The following is a 12,063-nucleotide window of genomic DNA, read 5'->3' as shown; positions in this document are numbered from 1 at the left end:
GGCTTCAGATAAGACATTTCTCCATCACACAGACAGTAAACAAAAATAATACAATGAACTCTCCCAGGACTTGACCATTATCCCAATTTTCTCAGGGTCCTCTAAAGATGCCATTGCTCCCAGACAACAGGAAGCAGTCTAGAGAACGTGATGCCCACATTCCCAAGAGATGGGGTGGGTGGTTTTTGGTCATTCAGTGGGTTATGGATGTTTGTTGTTGTTTAGGGGGATTGGTTACAAGTTGGTATTGGTAATGGTCAGAAAAAAAGCTAAACAAAGGAGATTGGATTCAGAGATCTCTTTCTGAAGGGAAAAGGGGGAGATATAGTATAAAACTTGTGGGATAAAAAGGTGGATTGTTGAGTCTACTTTTGGACAACCACTAGTCTCAAATACTTTACATTGTTATGGATTTTTGTATATTGACACAAATTTAAGGTTGTTTTTGTTATACTGTATATGTTTCTACTCTTGTTTAAAGTATTGTACCTATGCAGCTCATTTAACAATGTAATGTAGATTTCTAGTCCTTGAAAGTTATTATTACAAACTATTCAGGATAATTAAGAAATACAGGTTAGTCTTTCCGCCATTTTGGCGCCGGTGGAGGCCTGCTGGGAACAGGACTTCTAAAAGGCAAATATGTCTGGAAGGCTTTGGTGCAAGGCCATTTTTGCTGGCTATAAGCGAGGTCTCCAGAACCAGAGAGAGCACACAGTTCTTCTTAAAATTGAAGGTGTTTATGCTCAAGATGAAACTGAATTCTACTTGGGCAAGAGATGTGCTTATGTGTATAAAGCAAAAAACAACACAGTGACACCTGGAGGCAAACCAAACAAAACCAGAGTGATCTGGGGAAAAGTAACCCGGGCCCATGGAAACAGTGGCATGGTTTGTGCCAAATTCCGAAGCAACCTTCCTGCAAAGGCCATTGGACACAGAATCCGGATTTAAACTAATGAAAAGTAAATAAATAAAAGTGGATGTGTGCTCTTGTAAAAAAAAAATATATACAGGTTATTAATTAGTCAAACTTGTAGTCATGTTAGGTATGTTTTCAAGATCAAACATATATTTTAGACAGACAGGTGGTCTTCAAATACTTCAAAGACCTACAGAATATTGCATTTAAAATGTTTTAATATCATAAGGCTTTTCATGACAGTGTGATAGGTCATGATACATGAAAAGGATGATGAGCATTGAAGAACCTCCATATGGGGTGTAGTGGGTAGCCATTCCAGTTTTCATCTAGAAGTTCCAACTCCCATTGAGGCTTCGGTAACTGTCACACCTACAAGGCGGGGCTGAGAGAGGACCCTGAAGACCGGAGATCCAGATGCACTGGCTCTCTTGGTTCCTGGACCCTGGATGTTGGAGGTAGACCAAGCAGAGCTCTCCAGAGAACACCGCCGGACTGCGCTACGCCTTTCCCAGACCCTGTAACCAATCCCTTCACTTGTAAGTTACCCGACAAAATAAACCTCCCTTTTAACTATGTGGAATGGCCTTAATAATTTCACCAATAATGGGGTTTGCTTTTTATTGTGGCAAAGTTAGCCACTGGGAAGAAACTGCCCATGCCTCAACTGCTGACAGTATGCTGTCCAAACTGGACAAGCAGGACACAAAAGAAGGCAACTGCTGAACTTTGCCAAGACAAAGTAGGACAGTCTTTCAAAATTCCTGCTTCACTGATAAGTCTGTCAGATATTCTAGGCCTGTAGGCTGAAAATGGATGCCGCAACATTGCAGAGAAACCTTGGGGTGACTGTCCAGGCAACCAGATGTCTCTGTCATTTCTTAGTTTTGAAAGTTGCTTGCTCTTCACTGCCTGTTTAATCAGGTAATACTATATCCTTCTCAGGTCTCTGATGAGGTTGAAGACGAGATAGTTAAAGTTTTACAGTTTTTCCTGTTACCAAATTCAGAAAAGAAACTCACAAAAGAGGTGTAAAATATATAGGGTTGAGACACATAAAAGCTTAAGTTGTTTATATGAGAAAATGTTTTGAGGTCTAAAAAGATAGTTTTGAGGTGGTAATACAAGTTAGGATAAAAAGTAAATTAGGTACAAAACTTTGAACTCACCAAGATAGGTTAGATAATAGAATATTTTCTCTAAATTTGCCAGATATGGATAGACTGGACATTGTAAATGTAATTTTTACCTGGTAATTGTTCTTATTGTATAGTTTTACTGTTAGAGTTAAAATTTTCCCTTTTTATTTAGACAAGAAGGGAGAAATGTTGGATATTTGTACACTGTGTAAAGGTATATTTCTGTGATTGGTGTAATAAAAAGCTGAATGGCCAATAGCTAAGCAGGAGGTATAGGCAGGACTTCCCAGCAGGGAGAAAAGAAGTAGGAAGCAGAATCTAGGTGTGTGAAAGAGATTTGAGGAGACGTGAGTAAGCAGGATGAGCAGAATTTGACAGAATGTAGATTAATAGAAATGGGTTAATTTAAGTTATAAGAACTTGTTAAAAAACAAGCCGAAGCTAAGGCCAAGCTTTCATAATAAGTTTCTGTGTCATTATTTGTGAGCTAGCAGCCCAAAGAAAAAAATCTGACTACATAAATAAACAAATATCATTTAAAATTAAATCCATAACCATTGCAAGTACTCTAGTCCACTCATTCTGCCATTCTCTTAGGTGACTCCTATTTTTTTTCCTGAGACTCCTATTATTTCCCATATACTGACTCTTAACAGAGTCTTATTCTTCCTTTCATTGAGAAATGATCAGAACAGAGCTTTCACAGACCCCACCACAACCACATCTACCTGTAGCTGGAAGTTTTCTTGTGTCCTGCCTGGTCCTGTAGCCACTCAGACCCAAATAAACACACAGAGGCTTATATAATTTTCAAACTATATGGCCTAGTGGTTCAAGCTTCTTGCTAGCTAGCTCTTAAATCTCAAATTGACCCATGTCTATAAATCTCTACTTTGTCACGTGGCTTGTGGCTTACCGGTACTTTACATCTTGTTTCTTCTGGCAGGGGCTAGCAATGTCTCCTCTGTTCTGTCTTCTCCTTCCTCTCTCTCTAGTTGGAATGTCCCGCCTAACCTTATTCTGTCAAACAGCTTTATTTATCAACCAATCAGAGCAACATACATTCACAGCATACAGAATGACATTCCCATCATCCACCCAATTACTGTATCTGTGCCTATGTTTTTTCTTCAAATGATCATGATAAAGTGCCTATGGTCCAATCCTACTACTGGTGTATGAATGTTTATTCATGCAGAGGTCAGAGGACAACCTCAGGTGTCATCCTCAGGACCACCTCCTGCCTCTTTTTGAGGCAGGGTTTCTCGCATGGGCCTGGAACTCACCAGTCAGGCTAGACTGGCTGGCCAATGAGCCCCAGCGATCCTCCTGTCTCCACTTTCCCAGTGCTAGGATTCCAAGACCACACCACCATGCTGGCTGTATCGCCTCCTCCTCTTAAATTTAATTTTGCTTTGATGTGTTTTGTCTATATGTATGTGTACCATGTGTGTACTTGGTACCCAGAGTCCAGAAGAGGGTGTGTGTGAGCCTCAGGAATGGGTGTTAAAACTGGTTGTGAGCCGCCATGAGAGGATAGGACCTGAAACCCCTCTAAGAGCAGCAAATGCTCTTAACTACTGAGCCAACCTTCTATCCCCATACCTCGCTTTTTGTCTGAGTTCTGGGAATTGAACTCAGGTCTTCATGCTTGCAAGGCAAAGATTTTATCATCTAAGCCATCCCCAAGGCCCGAAGTAGAAGATTTTGCTTTTTTCAGATTTATTTTTGCAGGGGGTAGGTTTGAGACAAAGTCTCAGTATGTAGTCATGCCTGTTCTGTAACTTACTGGGTAGACCAGGATGACCATGAATTTGGGGCGATCCTCCTGCCTCAAGTACTAAGAATACAGGCATGCATCACCATGTCAGGCCTTAGATATTTCTTTTTATCACATATGCATTATAAACATAGAATTTTAAATATATAAAAGAGAAGCAGGAGAGGGAAGAAAGAAGGGAGGGAAAACCCTACGGGCCTACCGCAGATAAGGATTTGTATGGGCACTTCAGTTTATTTCCTTACAGACTAGAAATTCTAAGTACTTTAAAAAAGAGTATTTACAGATGATTTTCCACATTCTATCCCTCCCTCTGTCTTCCCCTGGGGACTGAGAGGAACAATATGTTTTTTTGAAAACCTGACTTGGTATTTACAAACCACACCCTGACCCAGCTGAGCTCATCTCCAGCCAACAAGCTTTAGAAAAGACAACTTGAGAGCTGCTTTGTCTGTGAGCCCAGACCTTTCCCAACACCTCACTGAAGTCATTTCTGACAGGGCTTTCTCAACCGTAAGGCTGTCCAGATTCTTGTTTTGAAAGAGAAAGAAATTTCATTGCACTGTATTACCAGCAAGTAAAATAAATGCATGCTAAACTATAAACAGAATAGATTGAATGCAACAAAATAGATTAAATCCTTTCATTGAAAGGGAGGATGGAAGCTTGAAGGATGGCCTGAGCTGCTTCCTATCCCCAGATAGAGAAGGGAAGGTGGAGTGGAGGTGGGATGGGGGAGTTAACATCTGAACTTTCTTCCCCTTAATCGGAATCCTCATTAAATTACAACATGAGGAATTCACTCTTAATCTGTTTTTATGAATTTCAGTGTTTCTTTTAATGTTTGTTTGTTTGTTTGTTTGTTTTTTTCGGGGGGGTGTGTTTTGTTTTGTTTTTCTTTTCTCGCTAGAAACTGCCTATTAGTGTCAGGTTGGATTTGGTTCTACTGTCATCACTAAAATTGTGACATTTTGTTTATAGACTAAGTTTCAAATCTGGGACAAATGGCTGAGGTGCCTATTTAACATATGAAAGCGGACCTGGCTGCCAGGTTCTCCCAGCATCCCTCAGTCCCTACCTGTTACAGGGTATGGCTGGCATACCTGGCCCCTTACCCTGAACTCTCCAGGCCAGGAGCTGGGCTGCCCTTCCTCCAGAGGCTCTTCCCTATATCATCCAGACATTTTGGTTTCCCGCCCCTTTTGTACATTTGGCCTCCTGGCTGCTGCACCAGGTTCCCCCTCCCCCTCCCCCCCCCCTCCCTCCCTCTCCACACAGCCTGGTCATGTCCACTCTGCTCTGCCCTCTCCGAGATATCCCTGCCTCTGACTATGCTCTTCCACATATCTATAATAAACTTTCTCCTCCACCACACCTAGGAGCAGTCATGTGCTATCATTTCTTTTTTATTTCTCTTTTTTTCATTCATAGATGACCACTGTTATTGATATAAGTGTTTTTAAATTATTTTTTATTGACCTTAAATAAAAGGAACTGGAGGCCACAATTTAACAGACAGAGGCAGTAATTTCCTCATAAGTTACTAATGAATATAAACACACAAAGGCTGCTTCTCACGTGGCAGTTGGTGGAGCGCACAGGTGTATGAGAAAGGTCACCCTTGTTAGCAGGAGACAGCAGAGAATGTGCTCAAGCTTTTCCTCATCATGAAAGTTGAGATCAAAGGGGAAACAGAAAACACCATTTTCTAGTAATTAATTGATAGTATTTCATCGCTCAATCTCTACACAATTCATCTAGAAATTATCAGTAAGAGTGTCCTAAATGTAATTCACTGCTGTGAGATGGGAAGGGTTCCAGAGTTTCATCATTAATTATATTGACTTGCCATTTGTTAAGCACAGAAAAATACTTTCGAGGTTTTCAAAAAAACGGGTTTATTTTATTCCAGAATTGGCTTAAATGATATGTATCTATTATTTCTTAGACACATGAGACATTGAGTCTAATTCATAACTTTGCTAACAAAGCTAAAGGGCCTCTGAAGTGATTCCATGATGTCATGATTTCTCTCAAGAAGTGTGGGTGCTGGGGAGATTAAAGAACTTGCTGTTCCAGCCTTGGTGATGGAGGCCTGTATCCAGCCCTGAGGCAGTAGAGACAGGCAGATCCTGGGGTTCAGTGGCCAACCAGCCTGGCCTAATCATCAAGCCCCACTGTTATTTATTAAGTGGCTCTGTTTACCGTGTGAGAAGCCATAGGGCACAACAAAACCCACTATAAGAGTTTATTAAGGGAAGGGAATAAAAGGGGTGTGCATAGGCCTATGGAATGACCATGCAGGAAGAGAGGGAAGGAATAGGTGGGACCTGCTTTTATAGGTACCCCCCTTACACATGCGCATATAAGCTACACCACGCATGCACATAGATTATGTGATCACGTGATCGTGCAGCACATGGATTAGGACTTAAGGCCATAGGATGACTAAGCATCTTGCCTGGCTACTGGACAGAGCATGCACAGTCATGTAGCTGGGGGAGTGGCTAGGAATTCTAACACCCAGGTCACAGTGAGAGACCCTATCTCAAAATTCCAAGTGAATGGTGCCTGAGAAAGGACATCCAAGGGTGACTTCTTCCCTACACACAAACACATGGGATGGGGGGTGTGAGGGAGGAGGAGAAAGAAGGGGTAAGAGATGAGAAATAAATGGCATGATGCTTACAGGAAAAGAAGTAAGAGAATTCTGAAATAAATCTACATCTAAAACAAACACCTGGCACTTCAACATCCTATTGACAAACAGTCAATAATCATTTAGTGACTATGGGGTTGGACCAGGCTTGGGCAAACCAGTTTTATGTGGAGTCTGAATGTGGAGGAAGAACACTCTATTTGTCTGCACCATTTCCTCTCCCTGAGCTTCAGAGATAACCCCTAGCACTGCACACACTGAATGTGCAGGTGCTCACTCGAATCCCAGCACCCAGGAAGTAGGCCTAGGGGGATCAGGAAGGTCAAGGTCATGTATAGCTACACAGTGAGTTTACAATGGGCCTAAGATACATGCAATTGTGTCTCAAAAGTAAGTAAACAGAAATGAAGGGCTGAAAACGCATTTCTCAGTCTTATTTACACACATAGTTACCATTTCTGGGGCTCTGGATTTTCTTCCTATGGACTCAAAACGCCATCTGGGCCACTTCCCTCAGCCTAAAGCACTTCCCTCAGTGTTTCTTGAAAGCAAGCTTGCTGCAAAGAATTCTCTCACACATGTCTAAATCCGGGAATATATTTAGCTTGCCTTCAGCTTTTAAAGCATAGCTTTCCAGAACATAAAGGTCACCCGTTTCTCTCTGATAAACTTTGATATTTTTGCTGAAACATGTTTCTTACTTTCCACCCAAATAAGCCAGCACCCTCCAGCTGGGAAGCTTGTGTTCTGCACTGTGAGTCCTGCAAGGGTGTGTGGGTGGGGAGTGGGGGGGGGCACCAGTAGAAGGAGAGGTGGGGGCACACACCTGGTAAGAACACCACAGGCTCCAGGCTCAGTCAGCAGTGCAGCGGTTTCTCAGAGTAAATGCTCTGAAATTTGTTGTTCGCTTTTGGTCTTTGCCTCACGCTTGCAAACAATTGCTTTTTCTTAAATGCATGTGTGATTTTACAGCAGTCTGGGAGGAAGGACTTCCCACCATTGGCGCTGCTCTGGTGTGTGAAGATTAAGGATGCTCAAAAGCTTGAGTCCTCAGAACAGCAGCCACTGGCTGGAGAACACTTGATTATATGAATTGTCTGGGTCCATCACAGACGCCTATCCCTCTGGAGTATTTCACTTCAGCTTTTTTTGTTTTTTTTCTCTGCTGGAAATTAGAAAAAACTACCTTTTCTTTTCTTTTCCTTTCTTTTCTTTTTTTGGTTTTTCGAGACAGGGTTTCTCTGTGTAGCTTTGCGCCTTTCCTGGGACTCACTTGGTAGACCAGGCTGGCCTTGAACTCACAGAGATCCGCCTGCCTCTGCCTCCCGAGTGCTGGGATTAAAGGCGTGCGCCACCACCGCCCGGCCAGAAAAAACTGTCTTTTCATTGGAGATCACAGGGGACTCAGATTTCCTGAGCATCTGCTGGGTTTCTAGTATGACATATTGTCCATGTACTATTACTCTAAAAAAATAGAAATTTGGAAGTCCCAAGTCATGGCTCATGCTTATAATCTCAGCACCTAGGAGATCTGACCTCAAAAACCCAGACGATGCTGGTGGTGACAATAACGGTGACAACCTGGGGCTTTTTTTTTTTTTTTTTAGAAAGTTTGTAAAAGCACAGGACAAATTCACCTTCAGAAATATTTTAAATTGCTACCACCCCAGAGAAAAGTTTGCATGTTTAACATTTGGGTCTATTTTAGATTGCCACCAACAAGAGAAAGAAAAAACAGAAGCAACACATCTAACATATTGCCTGTTCCCTCTTTTCTCTCTATCCCTCCCCATCCCGTGTGTGTGTGAGTGTGTGTGTGTGTGTGTGTGTTGAGACATGGTCTGCTATGTAACCATGGGTATCTTAGAACTTGCTGTATCTCTCAGATTGACCTTCAACTGACCTCAGACTTGAATGCTCCTCCTGCCTCTGCCTCCCAGGTGCTGAGGTTATAGACATTCACCATCACAGTCTGTTTAAAGATTATTGCTGCTAGTAGGATAGATTTCCCTCAGAACAAACTTGGAACAAATAAGAATTTTTATTTGAGGTCATGCTTCCCCTTCTTTATGGGAAGATCTAGAACATAATTTATATAAGATGACCCTAGGAAAGATCAAATGTTTCAATAATCAGGACACGCACTTTGCAAGGAGCAACCACAATAATGATATTTGACATTTGTTTTGTTTCTTTAACCTTTGAACCCACTGGGGTGCAGGGTTGGGAAGGGTAATTATTCTTTTTAGTCTGGGCCTGTCCTCACTTTTGGAGTGAACTCAGTGAGAAATCATTGGCTGATCATCAGCGGGAGGGGTGCTGAACTGGGAATGCAGTACCCACCCTCCTCCGTCATTTTCACTCCAAGAAGAGGAGGCTCCATCCCCACAGGAGCGGACACAGACTGGGCAGAAGGGGTCACCACTGCCAAAGCCTGAGCCATCTCCCTCAATGCTTAAGCAAACCCGGAAAAGCTCTTCCTTCTCCAGCATTTGGGACTGAAATTTCACAACGGCCAAGGAACCTCTCAGATCTGGGAGTTTGGAGCCAGGGAAGGACAAGAACAGAGCCCGAGAGGGTAGAGATTAATTAACTGTACTACTGCCTGGACTTTGAGCCCCATTTGGTAGCCATGGGGAGGATCCACTCTGACTCAGTCCTAGAAGTTACCATGCTCAAATGGACGTGAGTACCAGTCCTGAGTTCAAATCTATATAAAATACAACGCGAACCCCAGCTGTACCCAAGTGGGTTTCCGTTGTTTCTGAGAGCATCGTAGGTTAGTTATCTAAATAAATAAAGTAATCTCTGTGCCATGACTTTGGGGGCCCCACAAGGAGAATAATCCGAAAATCACTTAACACTCTCTGTTCGAAAGTAACAGAATCCTGTGTTTGTGTGTGTGCCCGTGTGTGGTGGGAAGAGAACTCAAGGTGTGGTGCATGCCAGACAAGGCCCTACCACTGAACTTCCACAGCTTCCAGTAGTTTGGTCTTTGCCACATCGATACACTAGTCTATGGATCTGTCTTTTCATAATCCGAAGGCCCGCTGAACTGTTTCCTCCAAACAAACACTAACTAAACTAATTCTCTGTAGAGCTATAAAACATAGTTCTCAAAATTAAAGTGGTTTTGCAATCTGTGGCTACTATCCAAACATGTTTTAAAATGACTGAAAATTTCCTGGCTTCTTGTTCAAAGCTTATCTTGGTCTCTAGGATCTTAATTATCCCATCGAGAATATTTTCTTCTTTTTATTTTTCATTTTTTGGGATAGGTTCTCACCCTAGCTGAGGTTGGCACTGAACTCACTATGTAGCCCAGGCTGGTTCTGGATTTGAATTCATGACACTCTTCCTGTCTTAGCCTCCTGAGTGCCAGGATTATAAACCTAACCACTGGGCCCATCTGAGAAACTGATACTCTTCCTATTATGAACAGTGTCTTTGGATAGGAAAAACATCCACTCATCATACGAATCCCTAGGCAGGAGTCACGTGGTCTGGCTGTTTCGGGATGGCCTTTCAGTTCTGCTGCCTGTCCAGTATGGTCAGGCAAATGCCTTTTACCACTCACGGGCTTCTCAGTGTTTATCTGGATTGTTCTAACAAAGGTCACAATTGTCATAGTTAATATTTGACTAAAATTATATTTTTTATAAAGAGGATGTTGTTTCAAGCTAGTTAAAAGAAAACCTTCAGAAAAATTTAAGGTGGAATGGTTCAAGAACAAGAAAAGCTTATGAACTCAGGGCACGGTGGACAGGGCATGGTGGACAGGGCATGGTGGACAGGGCACGGTGGAAAGGGCATGGCGGGTGGGTGGGGCAGGGTAGACAGGGTAGGGCAGGGTAGACAGGACATGTAGGCAGGGCAGGGTGGAGTGGACAGGGTGGAGTGGACAGAGCATGGTGGGCAGGGTGGTACAGCAGCACCGCTCCCATCACTGGTAGGCCAGGAGACAGAGGGAGGAAGGGATTGTTGATATATTCAGCTGGCTTTCTCCTTTCCCCCTTCTGGTATATCCGGGCTCCCAGGCCATGAGATATTCTCCCTAGCAATTAATCCTCTCTGGAAATGCCCTTACAAACACACCTATCAATCTCCTAGATAAGTCTAAATCCAGTCAAGGTATCAGTGAAGATTAACCAGGTCATAGTCACGTTCCTAGAACATGAAACATGAGTAATGAATCTGACTGTGAAATGTGTCCAATAAATAGAAATTATCTGCATAAAGAATATGTATACCATGGCACATATACAAAATCATGAAGCTAATTGTGAAAAGCATAATTAAAGAGAGATTTAAGGCTTTAAATTCCGGCTACACAGGATGGACTCTGACTTAATCTTTACAACTTTATTCCTGATATTAAACAAACACACTGACAAGCAATTGGCTCACATAGACTCATACCTCCATTAATTGTAAAATATCTTTTGTGAATTAATAATCACCTACTACTGAGATTTTTATCCAAGTAATGAGTTCCCCTTGGCCTATTCATGCAGCTATTGGCTATAAGATATTGCCAAAATCCTCAACAAAACTCCTCACCTAGGTATTTAGACTTGACTTTGAAATTGAACTATTCAAGTTCACAGTGGTGGTTTAAATAGGAATGGCCCCCATAGGCTCATATATTTGAATGCTCAGTCATTAGGGAGTGGCCCTATTTGACAGGGATTAAGAGGTATGGCCTTGTTGGAGGAAGTGTGTCCCTGGGGGTAGGCTTCTGGGATTTCAGAAGCCCAGGCTAGGCCAGTGGCTCCCTCTCTTCCTGCTGTTTGCGGATCCAGATGTAGAACTTTCAGCTACTTCTCCAGCATCATGTCTGCCTTCATGCCACCATGCTTCCTGCCATGATGACAATGAACTCTGAAACTGTAAGCCAGCCCCAGTTAAATGCCTTCCTTTATAAGAGTCATCATGGTCATGGTGTCTCTTCACAGCAATAGAAAAATGACTAAGACAAGTTGATACCAGGGACTGGGGTATTTCTGTGATAGACCTACCAATGATTTTGCTTGGAGAAATATGGAATACTCTGTGATTCTAGAGAACCCTGACTAATACAAACCGACTGGTCCAAGCTCAGGGAGAAGCAGACTGCTGGTGCAAGAGAACTTGAATTCTAGTGTCCCAGGGCTGGAGAAAGTTGTCCCAGCTCCAGGAGGGACAGCAAACTCACCTCTCCTCTGCTTTGTTGTTCTGCCCAGGCCCCTAGCTGGTTACATTCCACCCACACCCACACCAAGGACGGACCTTCCCCATTGAGTGCACTGACACAATGCCAATCTCTCCCAGGGACACCCTCACAGACATTCCCAGAAACGACACTTCCCAGCTAAATGCATAGCTTTCCTCCAGCCAAGGTGACATCTAAACATCTTCTCTCTTCTGCTTCTGCAGAAAGTGTGTTCACTTAGACTGTTGGTGAGCCTGCACTCAGCATGCCATGTCTGCAGCAGGCAGTCTCGCCAATTCTGTAATACTTAGAAAGCTTTTGGCTACTGCACCCAAGCTGTGCTCTTCAGCTGCTCTAATGTGAAGGTCTAGA

General features: G+C 42.9%; 1 protein-coding gene across 1 annotated transcript; it reads left to right on the top strand.

The window, feature by feature from the left end:
• Nucleotides 1-642: 642 nt before the first annotated feature.
• LOC114689992 (60S ribosomal protein L35a-like) lies at nucleotides 643-954 on the top strand. The gene has a single exon (XM_037211039.1). The coding sequence runs from the start codon at nucleotides 643-645 to the stop codon at nucleotides 952-954; it is 312 nt and encodes a 103-aa protein (XP_037066934.1).
• The last annotated feature ends 11,109 nt before the right edge of the window (nucleotides 955-12,063 follow it).

The sequence above is a fragment of the Peromyscus leucopus genome, chromosome 15 (assembly GCF_004664715.2).
Source record: "Peromyscus leucopus breed LL Stock chromosome 15, UCI_PerLeu_2.1, whole genome shotgun sequence".
NCBI lineage: Eukaryota > Metazoa > Chordata > Mammalia > Rodentia > Cricetidae > Peromyscus > Peromyscus leucopus.
Note: the sequence above shows the minus strand (reverse complement) of the source record. Positions and strands in the feature narration are given on the sequence as shown.